Consider the following 26,365-nt stretch of genomic DNA (forward strand, 5'->3'; position numbering starts at 1 on the left):
TCTGACCCTGGGGCAGCTGAGCTCCTGGGGGCCATCCCCTCTGCCCCTCTCCACCCCCACCTTTATGCAGGCCTCATAATGCAAGCTAAGCAGACCCTGATCTGACCCTTTTGCTGCAGATGAGTGGGCGGGGTGGGGGGCAGGGAGGGACAGAGACCCAGAGAGGAGCAGCAACCTGCCTGAGGCTGCACAGTCAGTCAGCCTGGGCACTGCTGGGCAGTTTCTGGAGTCAGCCAGTGGGTGCTTGCTGGCCTCCCTATATGACCAGGTCACCCTCATCTATGCTCTGCCTCCAGCCAGTGATGGCCTTTAGGGGTGGCTCTCAGACCCCTCCTAACGCAGGCCCAAACCTGGCTGGCTGCCTGGGCTCAGCCTGGGCACTGCTGGGCGGTTTCTGGAGCCAGCCAGTGGGCGCCCACCGGCCATCCCTATGTAACTGGTCACCATGGACCTAGGCCCATGCCTGATACAAATGTTCACTGGAATGGTTCTCACTATGAGGGACGTGGAGATGATTTTTCACCCAACATCGGCTCTTCGCGGAGCTCCCTAGGATCTGGGGCACAGATATGTCTCCTCCCAAGGACACAGGTACTGAAATAAAGTTGGTGCCGAAGCTGGGAAGGCAGCACTTAACCTCAAGAGGTGAGGTGCTCATGGGGAGATTTCAAGGAGAAAAGGGATCAACAAACCTTTCCTAACCTCGGCAGACACAGAGAACATGAAAGTGTTTTACTATCAGGAGTTCACAAATCTGTGGACAGCACACACCACTGAGGATTCCACGTCGTTGGGGAGGGCGGATGGGGTGGTGCTCCGGACCGGGACAGGGGCTGAGTCCTTGCACCCATGGTTCCCACAGCTTCACACCGGGAAGGGCCGGGGAGAAGAAACAGGCGGGCCCGGGGTGCAGCCCAGCTGTGGGCTCTAGAGAAAGATTGCATAGCTTGTTAAACCTTGTCCTCTGTTTTTCCATTTGCCCTGGGCAACCCGGGTGCCTGCCCAGCACTTGGACAAGTCCGTACCCCAGCCCTGTTAGGGGTTCCTCCTTCCCCCTCCCACTGGGGCCATTTCTGATGGGAGTAGGGAAGGTGGGGGAACAGAGGGAGGGCCTGGGGAGGGCCCACAGGGGGACTAGGAAGGGCCGTGCTCCTCACATCCCCCCTTCCCTGGTTAAGGTTTTTTTCTTTTTTTTTTTGCTGAAAGGGCCAAAGAAGTGTTCGTGGGTGTAAACCCCAGAGGCCACGGCTCCGCTCCTGGGGAGCTTGGAGGTCACACTCATGCGGGGACCGGGCCGGATGGTCGGCTTCTGGTCACTGTCCTCAGATCCGGATGTGGAAAGTGCTGGAAAGAAGGAAAGACCAAGAGGGGGTGAGCAGCTCTGGACTGGGTGGGTAAAGGTCCTTGCAGAAAGCCAACCAGGCCCCATGTCCAACCCTGGACAGTCCCTCCAGGAGGACGCAGAGTTCATGAATAATCCACGTGAAGGCCTGGAGGGCCAGCCGTGCCTTCGTGTCCAACCCCACCCAACCAAAGGGCCCCCAGGTCTTACCCTTCCCCCGAGAGTCTGGCCCTGCTGGGGACAGCGGGCTCACCAGGCACACGCTGAGGGCAGCCGGGCCTGGAGCCTGGCCTGCCTCCTGGGCCGCACGGGGCCTGCGGCACCACCGCTCTAGGAGCATCGAGGGCCCTTAGCCTCGTGGGGTCTTCCAGCTGCGGCCCCTATTAAGGCCCACCCCACCCAAGCCAGCCCCTTGGAGCCGCACCTGAGGAAGTCCGGGGCCTTGGCAATCATGTCCTCAAAGTCTGCAAAGCCCAGCTTGCCGTCACCGTCGAGATCGGCCTCCTCGATGACCTTGTCACACACCAGTACCACTTCGTCCTCGTCCAGCTCCGACTTGGTGAGCCGGGCCAGCGTCAGCTGCAGGTCCTCCTTGCAGATGAAGTTGTCTGTGTTGAAGTCTGCAGGGAGCGGGTGGGTTTATCTCCACTCTCACACCAGACACCTCCCCATGCACCCTCTGGGGACGCTGGATCCTGGTCTTCAGCCGACCGGGACCAAGGGGGACTCACCCACAAGGCACCTCTAGACACCACGTTCAACAAACCCACATTCACCATCTGCACAAACCCCCAGCATGACGGCAAGCACAGACTTAGCCTGAGACACTTGGAATGTCCAAATCTGAGGCTTCCTGGGAACGTGAGACCCAGGCCAAATGGCCCTCCTAGCTTTGCCCCACAGTGGACTTCGTGTTCTCTCTAGAGCTAAAGAAACCAAGGCCCAGACAGGCCAAGTGACTGAATCAAGGTCAGACGTCTGCTTGGAGGGGAAGCTGGGATGCTGACCAGGGCCTGGTTGATGCTAAGACCCACATTTTCTAAACTGCACCATGTTGCCTCTGGCCTCTAGCCAGACAAGGAGGTCAGGAGACTCAGAAGGCCCTCAGAGAAAAGCCCCACGCCTGGCTTCAAAGAGCAGGGAACAATTTGATTCTAATCCTTGGCAAAAGGCACTACTGCTACCCACAGCCCAGCAACATGTCCAGAGGACCGAGCCACGCAGGCTCATAGAGGGAACGTGAACACCCTTCTGACTGCTTTGCAACCCAACTATCAACTCTTTCTTCACCTGTGCTGTTTCTTCTACCTGGAGGGCACTTCCCATGTATCTGTGTAGCAGACTCCATCAAGTTTTAGCTCAAACGCCTCCTCCTGGTTGGTTGGCGGCCGAGGCCGGGGTAGGGGGCAGCGCTTCCTAGACATAAGGGCTCCTCTTGCCAACTGGCCAAACCCTACCATCAGTGCTAGTGATGAAGAGCACAATGCTCATGTAAGCACTTCAGGCTCCATCTCATTTAATTTTCACCACAAGCCTTTTCAGTGGGTACAATTGGAACCCCCATGATACAGATGAAGAAACAGGCTCGGAAAGGACAAATCACTTGAGGTCACATCCCCGCTCAGTGTTGGACCCCAGAGCCCAAGCTCTTGTCTGGGCACCCTCCATGGCACATCCCCACACTGGCCTATGAAGGGGCCCTGGGGCAGGCACAAGAAAGGATACTTCTCTGCCCTCTGGTGGTGCCTCTCTGTAGGGTTGGCAAGAAGGGGAAGCCCCTGCCCATTCTATATGAGGAAACTAAGGTCAAGGGAGGGGGTGATCCTTGCTAGAGGTCAGGCCCCAGGTCCCCCCAGCACCAAACCCCAGGTCCCAGTTGCCTTTCTCCATTCCACACTCCCATCCAGGGCAGTTGGGGAGCCCTGGTTCTCCCTTCACCTGTTCCCATGTCTGCCTGGCTGTGTGCCCTGCACTTCCCCTCTCTGGCAGACGATAGCCTTTCCCAGGAGCAATGTCCTGGGGTCCAGCATTAAGGGGACGATGGGTGGAATCTGTTAAGTTTTTTCCTTGAAGCTTGTGGGTGTAGTTTGTGGAGAGTAGACAAGTTGGATACCATGCCTCTGCTGTGCAAATACAATGTGGGTGCAGAGATGTATGTAGACGAAAGTTCCCTGAAATAAACAGGAAAACTAGAAAATGAAAAAACAGCCCAGTGGACCCCACTGCCTTGGGATCTCCTGGCTGATCAAAGATGCGGGGGACAGGAGGTTTGTCCGTGGGTTCTCTTTTCCAGGACGGGTTCCAACCCCTCCTTGGGCCTCAGAGTTCCCATCTGAGCACTGTCTGAGGGTTTGACCCCAGTCCCAGTCCTCTGGAGCAGAAACCAAGGGCTTCGTGGGTGCTTGGCGCCCTCTGGTGGCCACTAGGACAATGGGTCCTGGGCTGAGCTGGGCTGGGGTGAAATGAGGTCACCCTATCTCTTTCAGCAGTTGCTGGAGTCAGGGTCTGAGGACCAAGGAGCCTACCTCTCAGCCCAGCCTCACCACTTGCAGAGGCCTCCTCTCCAGAACCCTAGCCTCTGCCAGTCTAGCTCTTCCAATTCACACCTCCAGGATGCTAAGAGATCTTTCGAGAACACAGGGCTGCCTGGCCTCACCTGAAGCCCCACAGTGACCCCCAAGCTCCTTGGCTGGCTCCTCAGAAGGCCAGTCACAATGACCTCTCCAGACTTCCACTGTGCTCATCCCACCACGGTCGTCTCCCCGTCAGCTCCCCAAGCCCTGTGCTGTGTGCTTCCCTGAGCTCTTCATAGGCTGCTCCCTCTCCTGGGTGTGCCTGCCCGCATTCTCCTGTGAACGAACTCCAGGCCCTGCTGAGAGGTCGGCACGTGTGAACTCACCTCAGGCTAACTGCCCACTCTCCCTCCTCTGATCTCAGGACCCTACGGGTATCGCTCGTGTACGAGTTGTCCCCTCTGGCCACCGCACTGGACAAGCACTCTTCAAAGTGTTCTTGGTGCCCCAGTGTCCCCAGGGTGGGAACCAGCAACAACCAGCTGGCCTATGGAACCCCACCACACACAGCGTCACAGCCCCTGCTCCAGGCCCGGGTTACCGTAGATCTTGAAGGCGTAGCTGGCCTTGAGCTCGCGGGGAGCTGACTCACAGAGCACAGAAAACATGTCAACAAAGTCATTGAAGGTGAGGTTCCCCTCACCATCTTCAGAGAAAGCCTCCACGATCCTTTCCTTGAAGGGATTCTCCTGAAGAAAACAACCACAGCAGTCACCATGGGTGCAGGTTCACTGGCAGGACCCTGGAGCCCATCTGTTATGCCTCTGTGACCTAACCCCTCTGGGCCTCAGTTTCCCCATCTGTAAAATGGGAATAATAATCACACCTACTTAATTGGGTTGCGAGAGGGTTAAATGAGTTAAAAATAAGGTGTTGGTACAAGGTCCGGCACATCATGAGAAATGCCAGGCTGGATGAGTTTACAGGCTGGAATCAAGACAGGCGGAAGAAACAAGAACAACCTCAGATAGGCAGATGATACCACTATAATGGCACAAAGCAAAGAGGAACTAAAGGGCCTCTTGATGAGGGTGAAGGAGGAGAGTGAAAGGCTAAATATGAAAAAAACTAAGATATGGCATCTGGCCCCAATGCTGCATGGCAAATAGAAGGGGGAAAGGTGGAATCAGTGACAGATTTCCTCTTCTTGGGTTTCAAAATAACTGCAGATGGTGACTGCAGCCATGAAATCAGAAGACAGCTGCTTCTTGGCAGGAAAGCAATGACAAAGCTAGACAGGGTGTTGAAAAGCAGAGACATTACTCTGCCAACAAAGGTCTGGATAGTCAAGGCTATGGTCTTCCCAGTTGTACCGTTGTGAGAGCTGGACCGTAATGAAGGCAAAATGCCAAAGAATTGATGCCTTTGAACTGTGGTGCTGGAGAAGACTCCTGAAAGTCCCCTGGAAAGCAAGGAGATAAAAGCAGTCAATCAAGGGAGATCAATCCTGAATATTCACTGGAAGGACTGGTGCTGAAGCTCCAGTATTTCAGTCATCTGATGCAAACAGATGACTCATTAGAAACATCCCTGATGCTGGGAAAGATTGAGGGCAGAAAGAGAAGAGGGTGTCAGAGGATGAGATGGCTGGACAGCATCACCGATGCAATGAACATGAACTTGGGCAAACTCTGGGAGATGGTGAGGGACAGGGAGGCCTGGCGTGCTGCAGTCCATGGCATCACAGTGAGTCACACACGACTGGGCAACTGAACAACAGCAGCAACAAGGCCCAGCACTAGTGAGAGCTCCACAGGTGTCACGTTCTGTTATATTGTTTGGATGAGCAGGGGGAGCTCAGCAGAGCCCAGTGTGCCCACTGGAGGCATCGCCTCTTCCAGCAGGAGCAGGGCTTAGTCCCATTACCCAGGGAGTACATGGAGGCTCCTGCCTTGACATGCAAGAGAAGACAATGTTCCCGAATCCAGACTCATACTGATCACAGCACAAAAGGCCAGTGTATCAACAGACAAGTTGCTGGGGCAAGGGCTAGCAACTTTATTCATAAAAGCAGCAAACTGAGAAGATGCTGGACTTGTATCCCAAAGAACCATCTTGCCCGAGTTAGAATTCAGGCTCCTTCTACACTAAAGCGGGAGTAAAGTGAAACATTTCCTGGTTCCCATCAGCCTCCAGAGTGAGTGAAATGAAGTTGCTCAGTCATGTCCGACTCTCTGCAACCCTGTGGACTGTAGCCTACCAGGCTCCTCCGTCCATGGGATTTTCCAAGCAAGAGTACTGGAGTGGGTTGCCATTTCCTTCTCCAGGGGATCTTCCCAACCCAGGGATCAAATCCAGGTCTCCCGCATTGTAGGCAGACGCTTTACCGTCTAAGCCACCAAGGAAGTCCAGAGAGGAGGCGTTAATTCCTTCCTCCCTGCAGTCATTCACAGGTGGGCCTGGTCAGGATGTTACCTGTGAGCTAAACACAGATATTTTAGCTTAACGCTCACTACCTGGGAGGCAGGGTTCCCAGAGATGGGCCATTATGTGTGATTTAAGCTTAGAGGCAATATCCCTTTAGTGACTAATTTGGAAGAGACTATAAAGGTTGTTCCCTACTACTACAGCTCTCAGCTCAGACCAAGATCATGGGAGGCAGCAGTGGGGCTCCGGGGGTTGGATAACTGGGCCAGGATCAGAGAATCACTCAGATCCCAGGCCAGCAGTCACCCAACTCCTATGAATTTTCCTAGGCCAGCCCACAGGGAGGTGAGAAATTATACCAGCAACTCCCTCCTCTGATCCCAGCTCACTCAGGGCCCATCTCTCCTGGAGTCCTCTACCCGCAGCTGGGCCAGCACTGGGCCACTCCACTCTGTGCCCAGTCCAGCAGAGGGGACTAGAGACAACCCCATGGTTCCTCCCAAGTGTCTCCTACCCTCAAATGATCCTCTGAGCCTGGGCTCAAGCCCCCGCTCTAGACCAGGCTGGCTGCTTGTCCAGGGCTGAGCCTGTGACCTACTATCCCTCAGGACTTAAGTCATAGCCCGATACAGCCCCCAAGTGGATGCCATGTGGACCCCAACTGCATACCCTGACCCCAGAGTCACACATATGAGACCTGGAGAGGGGCTATTTGCAAAGACCCACAGCAACATGCTCTAAAAACCCAAATGCTTTCTTACTATCAAAGTGCACTTTCTGTGTATTATATTAATAAGTAAGGAACTCGGGAAATGAAACTCTTAGGTCAAGTATATAAATGGTTTGAGGACCAGCAGCATCAGCCTCACCTGGAAGCTTGTTAGAAAAACAGATCCTTGGGCCCCACCCAGACCTACTGAACCTGGACTGGGATTCTGACAAGATCTCGAGGTGATTCCTGTGCACATTAAAAGTCTGAGAGGGGATGCGATGGATGAATGTGCTGTGAGAGGCTACAGCCACGCAAGGAGGCGGCTGGAAGAAAGTTACCTTCAAAAGCAGACACACACAAGGTGTGCCAAGGACAGCAGCTGGGCCGCCTAACAAAGGGGTGAGCAGGTGAGTGCAGGCTAACCGCCTGCGGCCCAGGGGCAGCACCAGTCACGGCACCCGGTGGAGTCCCACACATGGGACTCACGTCCTCAGAGTGCAGGTGAGGAAACTGAGGCACGGCGGGGGGTTCAACTCCGGTCTAGGTGGCTCGCACCCGATGGAGTCCCACACACGGGACTCACGTCCTCAGAGTGCAGGTGAGGAAACAGGCACGGCGGGGGGTTCAACTCGGGTCTAGGTGGCTCCGCTGCCCCGCCATCCGGAGCGGCACACTCCCCCAGCCCCCCTGCCCAGCCTCCTCTGGCTCCTCCCGCGCTCTGCCTGGCAGCAGCGGCCGCTCGTGTACCCGGAGCTCCGGCATCTGGATGATGAGGCTCATGGGCACGTGGACAATGGGGCTCTTCCTGTAGTCCATCGGGACGAGGTTGGGGGCCAGCTCATAGAACCGTGCATGGAGCCTGCAGGGGAAGCACAGAGAAGGGGCTGGAGGGGACGCAGGCCCGGGGGCCCTCAGAGGCCCAGTGCTGCCCTGCCTGCCCCCTACCTCCCATGCTGGAGACCCACTTTGGCCAGGAGCCTGGGGAGACCATCTCCTCTTCCCATGGGGTATGGCATCTGTGGGGAAGGCAAGTTCTGCCCAGACCCTGTGCTGATACCTGGACAGGGTCCTGGCGTTCCCACCACTGCTGCTGCTGCCGATGCCCAGCCCCCTCCCTCAAGGGCCTGCAGTCCTACCTTATTTTTCCCTCTTTAGACTCTCTTAAGAGCCTATGTGCCAGGCATGTCACCGCTTTTATTCTCCTATGACTGTGTGGACAGATACACTGTGACCACAGTTCACAGCTCAGCAAACTGAGGCCTAAAGAGGTTAAGGGTGACTGGTCTACCGCCACACTAGAAGTCTCAGCGACTACGGAACCCAGGACCAGAAGTCCAGAGCAGAAGCTCTTAACGCCCCCTCCCCACACCATTTCCACTGCTCCCCACTCCTGACCTGCTGAAGACCTGGCCCAGGTTGCTACTGCCCCCAAGCTAGGCCCTGAGGGTTGCTGGGTCTCTGCAAGAGCTTCCAGAAACCCTCTCATCCCGGGAAGCCCCTGAGCCTGGGCCACTCACAGCCTCTCTCCAGCTGGGAGCTATTGGGATGGAGCCCACTGCCCTGGGCCTGGCCCTCCCCACTGACGGGTCGGGTCCCCAGCTCCCTCCCATCCTCCCTCCTGGCTGAGGACTCCCTGGAACACAAGCCTGCCTCCATGTTGCATGGACCCTCAGTTTGCTGCCAGACAAGGGGATAAGTGTCAGGGGCATTGACTGGGGGGCTGTGGTAGGTAACCTGCCCAAGGTGAGGCCAGGATTGCAGGGGCCTGGATTGAAGGGGCCCATATCTCCTGGGGCCCATCTGCCCCGCTACCCCCAAAGCCAGAGCAACGTTGGTCTTCTTCTAAGCGGCCTGACCCAGTGACACACTCGTAGGCCCATCCTTAGCAGGCCCTTCAGCATCCACCCAGTCCCCCGTCAGGTTCCACCCAACTCTTGTGGCCCCGCTCCCCAGCCCTCTCCATCAGAGCCCTCTCCATCAGGGCAGCTAACTGCTTGCCCAGCACACACACACGATGTCAGCCACCATTCAGCAAGTGCTCACTCCGTGCCCAGCTCTAGGCTAATCCTGTGTGCACTGCTCTACAGTAAGTCCCCAACACATGAACCTTCAAGTTGCGAACTTTTAAAGACACAAACGTGTGTTCCCAGGTCCAATCACCTACGTTAGTTCACGAGACTGCTGTGTATTGTCACACGTGTGTGTCCCCTACAAGCGGTTGTGTGTTTGCGTCCTTTACTGTACAGCACCGTATAGAGTACATGAGTGCAGAATCTGTGTCAAGCTAGGTCTGCAAGAGGATGGACCTCACTAAACTCCTTGCTCTGCGACAATACTCATTCTGATACTAACGAAGGCCTGACAGAAGGGAGGCCCAAAGGAAGGATAGAGAGAGACAAAAGGAAAAAGTAACTGAAGAACTGGAGAGATTCCTGACTCAGGAAATGGCAAGGGGATTTTCTTTATTTGAGGAGGCACTGTTGGCTGCTGAGGCACAGGACCCGATGCAGAACAGTCCAGCAAGGTTGCGGCGGCTGTTCAGAACGCAATCCGGTGCTTCCGTGTCATGAGAAAAAAAGAGCTACTACTCAGACATCACTGGATTGTTTTCCAAGAGGGTAGATAGAACTGAATCAGCTAGGAACAAGGCATCTGTGCCATCAACGTCAGGCATGAGTGAAGCTGCAGGTTGCCCTCCATCTCCTATTGCTGATGACCCTTCAGCTCTGCCATCTCCCACCTCCTCTCCTCCAGTCAGTGACTCTTCTTACCTGTTTGCTTGATGCCAGCCCCTGCATGCCAGCTATTGTACCATGCTACTGTACTTTTCAAGGTGCTGTAAGATTAAAAATGTCTTATTTTCTGTATGTATTATTTGTGTGAAAAGTATTATAAAGTTACTACAGTACAGTACTACATAGCCAATTGCTGGCTGGGTACCTTCTTTGCTCTCACTTTTGGCATCAAGGAAAAATCGGCCCTATTTTATACTGTCCCCAAACATGGAACCAGGGCTCTGTATCACCATTTATGTGTCTAGTTTCATATGCTTTCAAGAGGACCATCACATTTCCCATCTGACCCGGGCATTTGGGATGTGTTGTTGGGGTGTTTCTGGGGGTTGGCTTACACCTCCAGAATTATGTGGGGTGGCTGCAGCAGGAGTGTGAAGTCAGACTGAGGCTGGAGCCCTGCCTAATCCTCTCATTAGCTGCGCGGCCTTGGGCAAGCAGGTTAACCCCCTGGAGAACACACTTCCGAATCACTAAGACGGGGATTGTGCTACCCTCCTCACGCCTGGGAGGATTAAAAAGGATGGCATTAGTAAAACCACCTTGCCTCAACAGATAGCTATTAGCACACTGCCTGCCATGTCAGGGGCTACCTGGAAAGGGGGGGTTTGGGAGAAGGTCTCCAGGTACTGGTGGAGTTGAGGAGGTGTCTTCCGGGGTGCGAAGGCTGCCCTGGGACATGGATCTGTTCTGATTCCATGACTGGAATACTGGATTTTTTTTTTTTTTTTTTTTTTTAAGAAAATTCAAGGAGAATTTGTAAAGGTGAATCACTGTGGGAGAAACTTCAAAACTGTCTCAGAACTGCATTCCTATCACCCACCCTCCCAATAAAGGGCACTACTGAATTCAAGATGTATGTATCAGTCCCCTCCTAAGTCCCAGGAGTAGAAATGACACCTATGCTTGATATCTCTGCTACTTGAACTGGTCCAGAGCATGAGGCACAAAAGCAAAGGCCTCCCAGTTTGTTTTAAGAAGTTAATAATGCTGTATGACCCTTACACATACAGATGCAACAGTCTTATAAAATAACATTAGTAAATCAGGTCCAACAGCATGTGAAAGAATAATACATTGGGACCAAGCAGGACCTATTCCAGGAATGCCAGGCAGGGTCAATGTTTAGAAATCTGTGACTACAAATTGCATTAGTAGGCAGCAAACAAATATTTCAATCAACTTCATGGCTGCATTTATGATGAGACAACTGTATGGACACAGAAAAATATCTGAAGAGCATATACCACATGTTTACATGGATGGTCCCTGTGGGGGAGGAGCAAAGTGATAAGAGGGAGGCCAACTTTCACTTACCACTTCACATACTTGTGAACTGCTTCAATTTTTAGAGTATTAATAAAAAGTATTTTAAGGTACATATTAATTTTCATCAATAAAAAAATTAAAATCCTTGGGACTTCCCTGCTAGTCCAATAGGTAGGACTCAGTGCTTTTAGTGCTGAGGGCCCAGGTTCAATCCCTGGTCAGGGAACCAAGATCCCACAAGCCACGTGGCATAACCAAAAAAAAAACTTTAAAAATCCTTAGTCAAACATAAACAAAAGGATACTCTCTATCTCAAATCAACACCCAACATTAAACTTAAATGACAAAGTAAACATTCCCATGTAAGTGGGGTTCCTAACCATCACCACTGGGGCCTCCCTGGTGGCTCAGCAGTAAAGAATCTACCTGCAATGCAGGAGACACAGGTTTAATCCTTGGGTCAGGAAGACCTCCTGGAGAAGGAAATGGCAACCCACTCCAGTATCCTTGCCTGGGAAATCCGATACAGTAGCCTGGCGGGCTACAGTCCATAGGGTCGTGAAAGAGTCAGATGTGACTTAGTAAATAAACACCACCACCAGGATCACCATGATTATATAACATTTCCCCCATGCGTGCCAGTCAATGTAATTAGTCAGCAAAATAAAATAGTGTGCTTAAACTTTAGAGAGGAGGAGGTAAATTATTATTTGCTGGAAAACCAAGAATAACCAGTTTAAAAACTATGTGAATGAGAAAGAGCTCAATAGCTCTTCTATGCAATAGTTTTCTTATCAGTATTCACCTATTCAAAAATACTATATAAAAAAGATCTGATTCACAATACAATCCCCCAAAAAACTCAAAACAACTACACATAAAATAATTGAAATGCGTACAAAGAAAACCATGGAACTTTACCAAAGGATGTAAAATCGTTAAGGATTTAGATAACATTCCTGATTGGAAAGGCTTATTACTATAAGGATGACAATCTTCTCTTCATATTCCTATAAAATGAATACAGTCTTAATTGAAATCTGAAAAATATTTGAGAACTTGTCAGCCTGATTCAAAAGTCTGTTCAGAAGAATAAATGTAGAAGAGTTGTGGGGAGACCTTGAAAAAAGAGTAATTGGGCAGATATTTGCCTCATTGGATGTGAAAACTGCTTAAAGCTACAATAAATAAAACCGTATGGAACAGACACTGGTATAGAAGAGGCAACCCAAATACAGTATAAATGAGATTAGTCCATGACAAACAGCATTTGAAATTAGTGAGGAGAAGATGAATTCTTCTCAAAGTCACAGATGGGTTGGTGGTCCACACTCATGACTAGCTTTCATGTAATGTTTTAAAATTTAGTTGATAACACTTACAAATTAAACTTACATGACAAACCTTGATTCCCTGATCACACTGTGGCTTGATTTCCCCAAGGTCACAACCAGCTGGGGCTTAGGAAGAGCTTTTCTGCAGATCCTGGTCCTAAAACATTCCCAGCAGGGTACACAGGTTCATTTCATTGCAGTGCATGTTGGCCCAGGTAGGCAACAAAGTTTGAGACCCTTGGGATATTCAGTAAATGATTTGGGGACAGAAGACAAGAAAGACATAACAGCGAATGTGATTGAGGAAGCAGGGAAATGGGGACTCAGGCATGGCTGCTAGAGAGCGATTAGAAATAAAAATCAAAAGCCTGAAAAACGTCCACATCTTTTGATCCAGAAATCTGTTAGAAATGTACCCTAAGGAAATAATCCCAGCAGTGTGGGTTACACGTCAAGGTGTCCCAAGAATGTTCCCTATGGTGCTAATTGTAACAGTGAAACTTTGCAAACCTGTATGTCCAACTAAATGAACTGAAGAGGTGGTGAGATCATTTTTTAAATCTTATCTATCTTCACAAGTCGCCTAAAAGGAAAAGAAATTTAAAGCAGATTACAGAACAACCTGATCAAAATTTCCAATAAACACACACACAAAGGGAAACTACCTGCACACTATGTACCTAAAGGTCAAATACATCAAAACGCTAATAGCTGCTGTTCCTGGGCAGCAGGACTGCAGATAATCTTTTGTTCTCTCATGATCGGCTTTATTTTCTAATTTTCTACCATCATCTCATAGCACAGGTGAAGTAAAAATTAAAAGTAATTAAAATAAATTATGCAGAGTTTTTAAATTGTTGAGAAAATACAACAGAAGATGAAGTAACCCATAGGCAAGCACCCCAGGTGCCAGCTGGGTCTCCGTGCTCAGGAGCACAGGCTAACGAGGCTGGGGGAGCCCCCAAGGCAAAGAAGGTGGCTGAAGGTGGGGCTGCCCAGTCAGGCTCAGCATCAGGGTGGAACAGCTGTGCCCCGGGGAGCAACTGGATCCACTCTGGAGTCAGGGGGTGTTGTGTATGTGAGTAGGGAGGAGTGGGGGAGGTGAGAATTCCCCAATGGGTATCTGAGACTCGGTATCACTGACCCGAGGCTGCCAGAGAGCTTAGTCCCGAGCTGCAAAGAACCTACTGCTCACGTTTCCTCCTCACCATCTGGTCGCTACTCAGGGTGCAGCTCACCCAGAAACCCATCCAGGTGGGGGTGGGGATACAGCCCTGGAAGGCCCCTGAAGCCCTGGCAGCAGGACGCCTGTGATCTGGTCCCCACTGTGTGGCACCTGCTGTGTCTCAGTTGCCACCTCTGCGGCGTGGGGATGAGAGTGCCCCCGGCCCTGTTTTTCCATGGGCCCCAGTGGCTGGGAGGGCAGGGCGACAGCGTAGTTCAGCGTAACACAGGCTGCTTGGAGGGCCCTGGGCCCAGGGCCTGGCTCTGCCGCTGGCCTGGCTTGGTGTTGCCGGCCAGGGCCTCTCCGCGCCCTCTCTGGGCTCGGGCCCTCAGTCGTCCCACCTGGACCTGAGATGTGAACAGTGTGGACAGGGCGCGCCTGGCAGGGGTGGTCAGTCACACCGGCTCTTGCTGGGGCTCAGAGAGAAGGCTGAAGAAAAGTCAGGGGACTGAAACTGGAATTGAGCCATCGTGGCCACGCCTGGACAAGTAATCCCACACGCTGCCTGGCCTTAGCGCCCTTCCTGAGGGTGGACGGGTAAGCGACAAAACTCTAAGCAGCCTGTGTTATGCTGAACGACGCTGTCACCCCTGCCTTCCCAGCCACTGGGGCCCATGGAAAAACAGGGCCAGGGGCACTCTCATCCCCATGCCGCAGAGGTGGCAACTGAGACACAGCAGCTGCCACACAGTGGGGACCAGATCACAGGGGTCCTGCTCCCAGGGCTTCACCCCTCCTCCACCCCACTCGACCAAACTTTGCAGAAAAAGCACCAGGTCTGGTCCCCCAAGAGTGCTAACACAGAAGTGAGGCCGGAAGGAATCAGAACAAGCAGACAGCGGGGGACTCAGCGAGGGTGTCCAGCTACCAGAAAGGGTCCTTTCCCCACTTTGTGGATCCCGGGCCTGGGTTGAACTACAGAGGCTGGTATAGAAGGATGCAGAGCTGGGTGGGCCAGGGCTGTAGGGAGCCAGGAGACCCCCTACCCCTGCTCAGACCACCTACCTGCCTGGGACTGATCATCTGCCAAGAGATCAGGGTCCCCACACAAAAGCCTATCAGGTTGAATCCAATTCCTGGCCTGGCCTGTCAACCACCCTCTTCCCCCCGGCAACCCTGCTACTCTCAGTGAGACCCCTGTGGATGGGGAAGGTAGCAGGTCTGTGCCCTTGACCCCACTGCTCCTAGCCTGGAATGTTCTCCCCTTGGCCAACCCTACCTATCCTTCATCCACACATTCTTCAAGTGCTTCCTGGTGCCGTGCCCAATGCCAGGCATGAGGAGCCTGTATCCTGAATGACTGCAAGTCCAGGGGGAAATGGGACCGGAGCCATGAGCCCACAGAGCCCGCTAAGAGACTTGCAAAAGCATTTGGGGGAAAGATAGCTGGGAGCTCACAGAGCAGATGACTCTGGAGTGGGTCCTGAAGGATGTGCAGGAACACAGCAGGGCAGCCTGTGCAAAGGCCTAGGGACAAGCTTTTGTTGCCCGAACAAAAATGGTGGTGGGCCTCACAGGACAAGCAACCTGGGCCTGGCATCTACAGAGGTGGGGGTGAGGATGGTGGGAGCTCCCTGCAACAGAGGATTAATGTGGTGAGGCTTAAATGAGGATCTGTGCCAAGAACTGTCATAGGTAAGAGGTGCCACTGGAAGGGCTGGGGTGACCACTGTGTGTGACAGTTCTGAGGACCATCTGTCCAGATGGGAACCCCAACCCACACATCATTCAAGCTACAGACCAAATTCCGTTATCAAAAAACATACCCTGGCATTCCTCCTCTCAGCCATGCTATGAGGAGAGGTATCATTACCTCCATTTTACAAAAGAATTAGAGGCTCAGCAAGGCTCCACGCTGGTCTGAGGCCAGAGCTGCAAAGTGGAGCCCAGGTTTCTGTTGATGCCAAGGGCTGCAGGTTTTTCCCCTGACCCTGTCTCTCCGAGGTGGTAGGAGTGGGTGTCCTCACCTACCCAGGGTACATGCTGGAAAAGCAGCCTGGGCAAAGGAAGGGACAAGGGACACTGGGCAGAATGGTCATGGCAATGATAGACCACATCTCCCTTGGGTAGTGTAGACAGGATTGAGCCCAGCCTGCCCATTGACCTCCAGGGAAAGCGGTCCTGAGACCATGCTGGCTTTTAGTGCCACCTAACAGTCCAGGGAGGGGGGCCCGGTAAGGCCTGTGGGACCAGGTTTCCTGGCATTCTATGAGTCCTGCCCTCCATCTGGTCCTGGAGCTCTGAGGCTGCCAACAACCTTCATCTCTCCTGTCTAGGCCCACCCCACCCCCAAAGAAAGGGACTGTCCTGGAAAGAGATTCTCAGTGGACAGCTCAAAGGCAGTGAGGGCATCCTGCCATGCTCCTGACTTCTGGACCTCCCAGGAATGGAAGGACATCAGAGCCTGAGCGTGGGGGCTCTTAGGGATCCCTGTCTAATGACAGGGACCTCCTAGTCAGATAGGTTTCAGGGGGGCAGTGAAATAGCGAGCAGCCTAGAGTCAGAGGCCAGGTCTTCAGTCCCTGGCTGGGCGACTTTAGCCAAGCTGCTCAGCCCCATCTGTAAAGTGAGGATAAAAGGATTCTCCTGTTACAAGGGCACAGTGAGGATTAAATGAAAATGTTCCTGAAACCACCCACCATGGAGCCTGGCACGCACTCGGTAGACGTTTGATTCCTGGCAGAAGGATGTGGGCCAGTTCCTGAGTTCATACAGCAGCCCACACTAGGCTGCTGATGGAGGCGGAAAAGCTTATCTCCAGCTTGGGCGGCCCCTGCACACCCCACCGCCCTGCACCCCCCACCCCCAGGGTGGCCGGCCCCACCCCTACCCCTAGAGAGGTGAACAAGAGCCACACTTACTTGAGGATGTCCTTCTTATTGAAGAAGGTGCAGTCCTGTGGAAGGAAAACACGCATACAGTCGGCTGTATGGGCCTTGGGCTCCTTCCTTCCTCGCTCAGAGCCGCACAGGCACAGCCACCAGCCCTGCTGCCCGGGCCCATTGAGGGGAGCAGTCTCGTGGGGCCACCAACCGCCTCCTGAAACTTCTGACCTGAGCCAGGGAGCTGAGTGTCCAGCATGCGGGGCTGGGAGGCACACATGGGGGAGGGCATTTGGGTGGGGGAGCCGATGGAGAGTTCCAAGGTGGATGCCATTGATTTGAGGGGCTGGGGGATACCCTGCGGGAGAGGGGAGTGGCTGGGAGACGCTCAGGAGACCAAACAGGAGTGAGGACCGACAGGGCATCGCACTGCCCAGCTGCAGGGCCAACATCCACGTGGCAGCCTCCAAGGATGGTGCCGCGAGCAGTGGGTGGTGTGTGTCCTGAGTGGCCGTGGGCAGCAGCCCCCTGCTCAGAGGCTGAGAGTTTCAGGCACACAGACTGGGGAAGCCCCAGCATCTAACTGCATCTGTAGCCACAGGAACAGATGGGGCTAGAGAAGGCAGTGGAGAGGCTGGCCTGTGGGGGAGGAGGATGGTGGGCAGGGGGGAGCTGGCAGCATCTGGACGGAGGCTGGGGTGGAGGCTTCTCCAGGTAGGCATGGGGTCCCCCAGGTAGGCATGACTCAGGGTGGGGGCAGGACTCGGTCCAGAGGTCACTCAGATTGTAAACTCTTCTTGGGGGTTCTGCCTTTGTCTGGATAACCTGACCCCCCAGTCACGCCTCCGTCCACAGCTCAGCCAGCCTGGTGATGACCGCTACTATGCCAGGCCTGGTGGGAAGTATGGAGGGGAAAAGGACCTAGCACTTCATAAAACGCCCAACCATGAAGGGCTTTTGTGCTTATCCCCTGCCGTCTGGCTCCTCTGCCTTGGCCTGTTGTTGGAGCACGAGGGAGCCCAGAGCTGGGGGCCTCCTGGGCAAGCTGACCACAGCTGGCTCTGATGAGGGGCTCATGGCCACAGCCCAGGTGTGCAGACAGCCCGGCTTGCACCGGGTAAGGCCTGGAGCCCAGGGGCAACTATACAGCACATTGAGAAGGACCCAAGGAAGCAGGCCCACAGGAGCACATCTGGGGTTTCCAGTGGCACCTGAAGGAGAGCCAAAAAGGGAGGCTTGGTGGTAATTTCCAGGCCCCACTAGTCTGTCCTGAGCCACTTGCTGTTCTGCATGAGTTACACTAAGGACCCTCACGCTGCCTGGCCCTTTTGAGAAACACAGGAGCTTCTGCCGGGGAGGTAAGGCTTTGCTTTCAGCGATGGCTCCTCTGTAGGGTCTAGAAGAGGCTCAGGCTAGGGAAGCAGTGTCCCCTCTGCACCCTACGTGGGCAGAGAATTCCCTGCCCCACAGGCCTAAGACTCAGACAGGATGGAAACCACGTGGGCTGATATTTCAGGAGCCCCCAGAAACCTGAAGCAGGCAGCAAAGGCCGCCCAGCTGGGTCTTCCAAGTACAGACTTCTCTCAGCCCCACGGCTGCTTCTACGGCCTGAAGCTGCCCAGCGAGAAGGGTCGGGGTGCTTCCAATCAGCACGGTGGGGGTGTCAGGGATGAATGTGGAAGAGGCCGGCTTCTGCTCTCTCTTCCCCTGCCTATCTTCTTCTCTTCCCCTCCCCTCTCTTCCCCTCCCCTCCCCTCTCTTTTCTCCTCTCTCCAATCCCCTGGGTTGGAAAGGAAGTATCTGGGTCTTGATGTGTGAGTTTTATTGGCAACAGATGGGAAAGCTTCTCACATGACCCTAGTCCCTTACTGCAACTACTTCCATCTGTCCACATCAATGGTCCTCAAGATGTGGTTCCTGGACCAGCAACATCACCATCACCTGGGGACTTAGTGGAAATTTATATTCTTGGGCTTCTCTCCAGACCTACAATCAGCAACTTTGGGAGGGTGGGGCCCAGAAATCTGCATTTAGAAAAGTTTCTTCTCATGATGCTGATGCTTGCTAAAGTGTGAGGGCCTCTGCTCTAGAGCAGAATCACTTGGGGACTGCTTAACTCCCTGCGTCCTCTCCCATCACCACCAACAGACCCCAGATCAATTATGACAGAGTCCCTGAGGGTGGATCCAGGCATCAGCAGTTTTCAAAGTCATCAGGTGACTGCAACGTGCAGCTGAGAACCACACCACAACCAGTCCGTGATTATCACGGGCTGGTCAGTAGGCGCTCTGAATGTCCAGTTTTGTTTCATTCTCATCACTAGCATGCATGGGGCGGGGAGCAAGGCATTGCCTTCCCATTCTGTAGATGGGAAAACTGAAGTTCAGCAAAGTTGAAGAGCTTGCCCTAAGTCGCACACACAGACCAAGGGCTGGGCTGGAACTCAGGCATATGTGCTTCTTGACCACTGCCCGCTGACAGGAAATAGAGCCGCAGGCCACCCAGGCCAGTCCGACACCCACCTCTCCATCTCCTGCTTCCGCTGTGTATTCCCATACGATACACGGTGCATGCGCAATACAGACGAGGGGATGAATGACCAGACTTTTCCACATAAACCTTCCTTCCACAGCAGTTACATTAGCAATTCACTGGCTGGGGAATATCTCACTGAAGGCATCGGCCCTGCCTCATCTAACCTTTCTCCTCTTTCTGAACATTTAGACACGGCCATTTCTAGGTTTTTACCATTACCATTAAAGCTGCCATGAACCTGCTCACGGAGTTATATTTTGCTCTTCCGTCTGTTGACTGACTTCCCTGGAACTCACCCCAGGGAGGCAGCTCATGGAGGAGGAACACAGCAGGTGCCTTAAAAGCTTCTCAAGGCTCTGAGCAGTCTGGCAGCGGAAAAGGGTTAATAGTCAGATTCAACTTCTCATCTTGCTTTGGATCCTTAGGCAAATCAGTTTCCTTTTGGAACCTCAGTGTCTGCGTCTGTAAAATGGGATACTGCCTCTCTGAAAGGGGCAGTGAGAGAAGCAAAGAAGCTAAGGTGCAGGATACAGGCCACAGTTTATGGGGCTTCCCTCCCCATTTTGGACACTCCATCCAGTGTCCCATGTCCCAAAGGCATCCCTTCAGAGCCCACAGCTCTGTCTGCTCTCATCCTGAAGACAAAACAAAAACCCTGCCCACCTCCATCTGCTCAGCTACCCAGGGGGTTAGCTCTGCAGGACCTCTTCCTTATACTCCACCGAGAACAAATGTCACTGCTTGGCCCCTGCCAGTTCACAGGGATGGGTCTTTCAGGGAAGAGTTCCAGCTCAGGTTAGGGTCACAAAGGGTAGTAGTGAGGGATGGAGGGGTGTAATTCAGGTGAGCTGGGCCCTTATGACTCTGGCAGCAGAAGGCAGGGCAGGCCGGGCTTTCATAGTAGAAGTGCAAATGTTAGGACAGTTAAGGCTGGAGTTCCTCCTCCAAGCCTCTATTCACGCTGCTCTCCCAATCTGGACTGCCTTCTCCACCTTGTCCAGCTTACCCAAATCCTTTCCATGTTCCAGAGCTCAACTCAGGAGTACTTTGTCCAGGTAGCCTCCCTGCTGGTCTACCTACGCCAGTGGTCCCGAGCCAAACCACAGCCAGTCCCAGCTGGAGTGGGTTCTCCATAGGGCTCTGCCAATGCAAGCCTGGGCACCACCCAGCCGACCACCACACAGCTCAACTAATCCCCACAAAAACCCTTGACACGAGCACAGCAGAGCTAGTATCATTCCTGTTTGAGAGCTGCAGACACTGAGACCCAGAGGACAGTGGCTTACTAAAGTGTACAGAACTATAGCCCCTCCATGACTTCAAGCCAGGACCTCAGAATCGCTGGAGTTCCTTCCCTTCCTTAGAGCTATGCTTTAACAAGTATTCGTCCAAACATCCATTCATTCAATGTTCTCCACTGCCTTTTCTGTACCTGAGCGGAGGAGACACAGGAAATGGGGTGGAGAGTAAACACTGATAACTGGGTATAAACCACTCTGTGGCCACAAGAAGGACTGGGGGGAAGGCATCAGGGAGCCTGTCTCAGGAGGGTGAGGCCTAGCATGGACAGAAAGATGGGTCATACCGGGCTGCTGAAAAAGCGAGGGGAGGGCACCAGGAGAACAAGGCCAGAGGTGAGGCCATGCTTGGCTAGAAGCCCTTCGGTGTGCCTGGAACTTGGGGTGCTAGGGGAGGGGTGAAGAATGAGTCTGGAGGCCGGCTGATCCCAGACTAGGCCGGGGTGAGCTCTGCTCTGCACTCTGCTTATGCTATTATCCCAAGACACTGCGGAATTCCAGGGGGAGGAGAGGGTCACACCCATGTTTTAGAAAGATCCAGCACATCCTTGACCCTGCATTTCTGCTCCAGGCATGCACAACCGAGAGATGGACAGCTCCCTAGGGCTTCCCACAGCAGTAGAGGGTTGGATAATATGTGTACAGTGCAACTCTGAGCCCAGGAATTCTTTTTCAAAGAAAAACTTGCTTTACAATGGGGATGCATGCTGTGTCTGCTGAAAGAAAATGAGAAGGAGGGAAGGGAATGGAGTAAGAACCTGAGGGATTGTGGTAGCAGCGTGTGGATGGAAATTACATCTTCAGTTCACCTGAAACTGAGAGGCTTGGCCCCTTTCCGGCCGTGGAGATGGAGGAGGGGGTCCCCAGGTGAGCCCCCAAAGAGGCTGAGTCACAGGACTTGTTCTTGACTGAAAACATGGGCCACAGCAGAGCAAAAGTGTCAGACAAGCTGGAGGGGCAGTGGAGGGTCCTGGGGAAGGCAGTGGGCCCTTGGCGGTTTGAGGAGTCAGGGTAGAGGGTTGGATCTGGAAGGCAGAGAGGTGGTCTAGGGAGACACCTGAACTTTGGGGGTCAGGACTGGGGAAGAGGGCAGGAAATGCTGGGGATCAGTTGGGGAGGGATGGCTGTTACTCGGGGTCACCCCCAGCGGCCCTGGCTGGCCCTGGCCGGTTGGAGAGTCTCAGAGAGGGAGACGCGGGGCTCTCGGGTTTCACAGCTCTCACTTTTCCCACCGAGCTCAGCCTCTGGCAAAGGATCAGAACCCAGCACTGATCCTGACTCCGAAGGGTAACTCAATGCCAGGCTGGACTGAGTGGGAACCCAGGTTCCCCACCCCCATGAGGGGACTCTTCTGAGCCTGGCCTACCTGCTTGCTTAGCCCCACCTGCAGGTCTTTACCCAAGCGGTCCCCTGGGCCTGGAAGGCCTCTTCCGGCCCTGATGAGCAAAATCCTACTGATCTTTCAAGGGTCTGTGCAAGTGCTGTCTTATTTCCAGACCTACCATTCTAAGCAAAGCTCCCCTTCCCTCCCTCCCACTGACCCCTAGGGCGCTCCCCTAGAGCACACTCACCGCCTGCCTCTTTGCAGGTGACGGTCTGTTTCTGCAGACAGCGAGGGCCTTAAGGACAAAGAGTACACACAGCCCCCGGCCCCAGTGAAGGACTGAGCCTTGAATTCACAAGTCAAATTCTTGTGTGAACTTTGACTGCGCAGGGTGCTGACTGAATGGCTCCTCAGCCTTTGTTTACTCTCCTATAAAACAGGGCTAATAATCCTGCTCTCAGTGATGATCAAATGACTTGATGCATAGAGAGCATTCATTGCAGCTCTAGGTACACCGAAGGCATTCCACCAATGTGGCGCCCCCCACTCCTTCTCAGGACCTCACGTGGAGCTGAGAAAGTACTGTTATTGACAACCAGCGCTTCCAGGAGCAAAAGGGCTGCCCACATCAGAGGACCCATACTTCAAGCTTGATTCTGAAATGTTCACGAAGGCAAGGGGCAGTCATGGAGACCCTGCTGGTGTTCATCTCCCCCAGTCATGCTTCACATAGGCTACAATACTGTCTAGGCCCCTCTCCTGGCAGAGCCTGGAAAGAAGCATCAGAGTTGGGCCTGGGAGGATAAGCGAGATCATCTGAAGACTGAGGAGCAGCATCCCAGAGAATGTGCAAAAAAGAAGCAGGAAAGAGCCCAGTGTGTCAGAGGAGGAGGATAGCTCTGCTGTGGCTGCAGTGCGCAGGGCAGCAAAAGAGCCTCAGCAGGCTGGCCAGGATTCTGGGCAAGTCAGGAGTTTGTGCTCCATCCTGCAACCACAGAAAAGTTTGCACATAGGTGGGAGGGCACTGGGATATGATCTGGACAGCTCCCCAACTCTGGAAGCAGAGGGACCTAGGAGGGGTCTAAAGGGGTGGTTGCTGGGGCCTAAGGGAGCTCGGAGAGGTGACCATATAAGACTGGTACCTGGCTTGACTTCTTGTGCAATTATTTCCATGCTGGGGCCAGAGGGAAAGACCCCAATAGGTAACAAGACATCCTCAACCCAGAATTGTATTTGGGTACTGAGGCGTTTCACTTCCAACCCAGCTCATTTCTGCTGACAGACTCACTCTCCTCGGCGGCTTCCCGGGTTTTGAGGGGTGGGAGAGTCCTCCCTCCAGCCCACGTTTAAGGACTCCACCTCAGCGCCAATGTGGGCTCTGGGATGAGTGGTTGGGAAGGGGTCTGGGTCCAGACTGGGGCCAAGAGCAAGAAGTCTGAATGAGAGAGAGGAAAGGGGAGCAGAAAGAGACACGCCTGCGAGAATCTTCTAACTGGAAAGCTCTCTCATACCTTGAGTGGGGAAACTGAGGCTTGGAGAAGTCACCGGCCCAAGGTCACGCGTCGAGCTGAAGGCAGAGCAAGGTCTGAACCTGGTAAATCGGTTTCCGGGAGGCCTCGGCAAACGACGGGAAAAAGAAGGGAGGGAGACCAAGGGCGCCGCTTCGGGATCCGGGGGCGGCCGGACTCACCTGGTAGTTGTCCAGCTGCTCTTCCGTGAAGATGGTCTGCTTGTTCCCCATGGTGGCCGCGGCGGCGTCGCTCGCCCGCCCGGGTGCCGCCTCCCATCCGCGGCCGCCGGAGCCCCGAGCCCGCGGCCCTCGCCAGCCCCGCGGCGGGCAGCTTTCGACGGCCACCGGACCCGCCGCCCCGCCCCGCCGCGCCGCGCCGCGCCCCGCAGCCCACCGGAGGGGGCGGGGCGGGGGCCTGGGAGGCGGGGAAGCGGACCCGGAGCGCGGCGACTCCGCCCCGCGGCCGGGAGAGTGCGGGCGCCCGGCTCCCGGCTGCCGCGCGCCCCGGGCCCGCCAGGGGGCGGCCTGGCCTCGGGAGGCGCTGCCCGGCCCGTCTGGCGCCCGCGCCCGCGTCGGCTGGGCGGACCCGGGAACTTCCGGCCGCCGAGAGTCCAGGGGACGCGGGGCTGAGGGTGGTGGGCCCGGACCGATCCATTTGAGGGATGCAGTGGGGGCAAGTGGGTGATCTTGGCTGCCCTGCAGCTGGGGCGCAGGGTGTCAGCGCGGAGCAGGGGAGAGCCCTGGATTGTGAGTGCGTGCAGGGCCCAGTTCTGCCAGCATCTCATAGCCTGACCTTGGGCCCAGCCCCTCCGGGGAAAAGGAGGGAGTCTATCGAGATGACCTCTAAGGTCTCTCCTGGCCTGATCTGGCCTTTGACAATGGCCTGGGCAGAGTGTCTCAGGCCTTCTGGGTCCCTTAGGAGGACAGGATTTACTTGTCTTTCTTTGAGCCTTTGGATCCAAACGTGGGACTTGAGGGGGTTTAAAAGACTGTGTTAGAGGCTTATCGTGACAAAGGCCATGGTGTCTTCCGGGGCTTTTAAAGAAATGCCATCCACCGCAGCAAATGGAGCCATCGCTGACTAGTGACCTTTTATGGGTCCAGCTCACACGTTGGTTATTTCTAATCCCAGGACAGCTGATTCTGTAGGTACTATCTCCATTTTACAGGTGAGGAAACTGAGGCTGAGAATCGTTCAGTAACTTGCCTAGGGTTCCACGGCTGGGAGGTAGCAGAACCTGAGTTGGACTCCAGCACTGGCTCAGCTCACACCTGGACTTTGATGAGAAGGCCAGGACTTCATGCTTTAAAATAGGTGGTTTGTTTCTTTAACCACTGAGAGCAGTGCAACAGAACCACTTGGGAGGCTCCACCCCCAGAGTGTCTTGATTTAGTTCTCCAGGGGTGAAGAAGGTGGGCGGGCAACCAGTTTCCAGGTGATGCTGATGCTGCTGGCCCTGGCTTTGAGTTGCTAAAGCTGAAGGTCCGGGTTCCAATTGGAGCAAGGATCTAAGTTAGGCAGATGACCCCTGGTATTTCTACATTTTCCTTTTGTATCTGAGGTTCCTGGTTGGGGTTTTCTGACACTATTTTGCCACCTCTGGTGAAAGTAGCAGCCATCAGCTAAACAGACAAGCCTCCCTGTTGATAGGGTAAGAGTCATCAGAGGCATAATCAATTGCTATCAGATGGGCAGGAAACAATTCAGAAGCCCAGGGGATGGCTGACCAGCCTTCAGAGACTGCCTCACCATCCATCATTTATATTGGACATTTATAGTGGACAGCTGTGGGAAAGAAAGCCATATCTGTGACCAGAGATTCAGAGAATGTGGAACTTCAGAGCAGAGACAGGCCTTTATAAGATTCTTTCCATCTGTAATTCCTCTTTCTCCCACATTAGCGTTGAGGAAACGGAAACCTTTTCTGAACCACACAATCACTATTAACAAGCATCTTAGATTCCCCCTTGCCCACCAAGAGGCCAGAATTCTGGGTGCTCACATCCTGCTCTGATACATTCTTTTACAGTTGTGAACATGATACTCATTTGTATGCCAAATATTCCTGGCAGAAAAGCCAGAACTTCTACAAAGAGGACTGTGTTTTCAGTTCTGGCAGTCCCTCCTCTCACAGGTGATAAATAGAAGCAAGCAACCTGAGGAGAATACTCCATTAAATCCTTTGTGATCACTATTGCCATTGCCCTAAAAGAGGCCCTCTCTTTTGAACTATTACAGCAATGATGGGAGGCGGGGCATGGCATATAATTTCCTAGTTACAGATGGGAAACCCAAGGCTCAGTAAGGCAAAGTGACTGGCCCAATGCCACTCAGCTGGGAAGGGGCAAAGCAGGACTCTCACCTCTTTCTCTGATTCCATATGGTGCTTCTGCTGCTTCCAGCTGTTGGGTGTGGTCCCTGAAAAAAACTGTGTTTAAGGGGAGGTTGGAGGGAGGGAGAAAAACTGATTATCTACTCTGCATCTAGGATAGTGTTGGATACTTTACTGAATAGGATTATCCATGAACACCTCTTAAATCTACAGAGTTTGACGTTATTATCCCATTTCACAGATGAAGAAATAATCTCAGAAAAGGTGACTTGTCCAAGGTCATGCAGCTGGTGATGGGTGGATTTAAATGTGGGTCCTGGCTGTCTTGATCACACTGTCTAGGGGCAGGGGAACACGTGCTTCCTGAAGTTTAAAGGGGGCCAAGTCCTAGGCAATTGCAGTCTTTGTAAATGATGTAACATCAGAAGGTAGCAACAAGGAGTAGTTTAGGGGTTCTTGGCACTTTGTAGAATTTGGAAGGAAAACAGGAGGGATAATTGCTACAAAATGCCCAAGGAGTAACTAGACGGGAGTTAAAGGTCTGAGTAAATACAAGAAAACATGGATTTCTTTCCTTCTTTCCAAGGTCCTTCCCCATTGACTAGCTATTCTTTATGCTGAAATGTCTTTGATCTGCAGGTTGTTAATCTATTAATAGGACTTAGAATCTAAGTAGGTCTTTATGGCAGAGATGAGGTGCTCTGGGCCCAGGGCCGGGGCAAGAATATCTCCTACAGTAAATTATCCCTCTACAGTAAATCTTCCCATGAGCCCAGTGAGTCACTCTATTCTACACTCAAATCTTTTGCTAACCTACCTCTAAAATTTTTATCAGCTTCAGGTCATCTACTCTACTAGTAACCTCTAACTATCTTGGCTCATCTGAGTCCTTTCTATCTTAGGGATAATTTAAACCTCATTCCTCCTGG

At 53.4% G+C, this 26,365-nt stretch overlaps 1 protein-coding gene across 6 annotated transcripts; it reads right to left on the reverse strand.

Annotated features, from left to right (window-relative positions):
- Positions 1–711: 711 nt before the first annotated feature.
- Positions 712–23,449, reverse strand: CIB2 (calcium and integrin binding family member 2). Of its 6 annotated transcripts, XM_070775305.1 has the most exons (8): positions 19,268–19,373; positions 16,476–16,510; positions 12,900–12,972; positions 12,451–12,546; positions 7,742–7,853; positions 4,457–4,604; positions 1,767–1,962; positions 712–1,344 (listed from the first exon to the last, which is right to left on the reverse strand). In XM_070775305.1, coding segments are annotated over exons 4-8 (480 nt in total). In that variant the 5' UTR covers positions 12,453–12,546; positions 12,900–12,972; positions 16,476–16,510; positions 19,268–19,373; the 3' UTR covers positions 712–1,322. The 6 variants fall into 6 exon arrangements, with proteins under 6 accessions (XP_070631406.1, XP_070631407.1, XP_070631408.1 ...); XM_070775306.1 differs by lacking the exons at positions 12,451–12,546; positions 19,268–19,373 and adding an exon at positions 23,284–23,436; XM_070775307.1 differs by lacking the exon at positions 12,451–12,546 and having other exon boundaries at positions 19,268–19,372.
- Between the last annotated feature and the right edge of the window lie 2,916 nt (positions 23,450–26,365).

This window comes from Bos indicus, chromosome 21 (assembly GCF_029378745.1).
Source record: "Bos indicus isolate NIAB-ARS_2022 breed Sahiwal x Tharparkar chromosome 21, NIAB-ARS_B.indTharparkar_mat_pri_1.0, whole genome shotgun sequence".
Lineage (NCBI taxonomy): Eukaryota > Metazoa > Chordata > Mammalia > Artiodactyla > Bovidae > Bos > Bos indicus.

Bases quoted from the DNA above. Each gene is read 5' to 3' on its own strand.
- CIB2 (XM_070775303.1), bottom strand. From the start codon at position 23,334: ATGGGGAACAAGCAGACCATCTTCACGGAAGAGCAGCTGGACAACTAC. The intron at 16,511-23,283 runs GTGAGTCCGGCC...TTCCTTCCACAG, and splicing joins AGCAGCTGGACAACTACCAG to GACTGCACCTTCTTCAATAA. The intron at 7,854-16,475 runs GTAAGTGTGGCT...CTTCCCCTGCAG, and splicing joins AATAAGAAGGACATCCTCAA to GCTCCATGCACGGTTCTATG.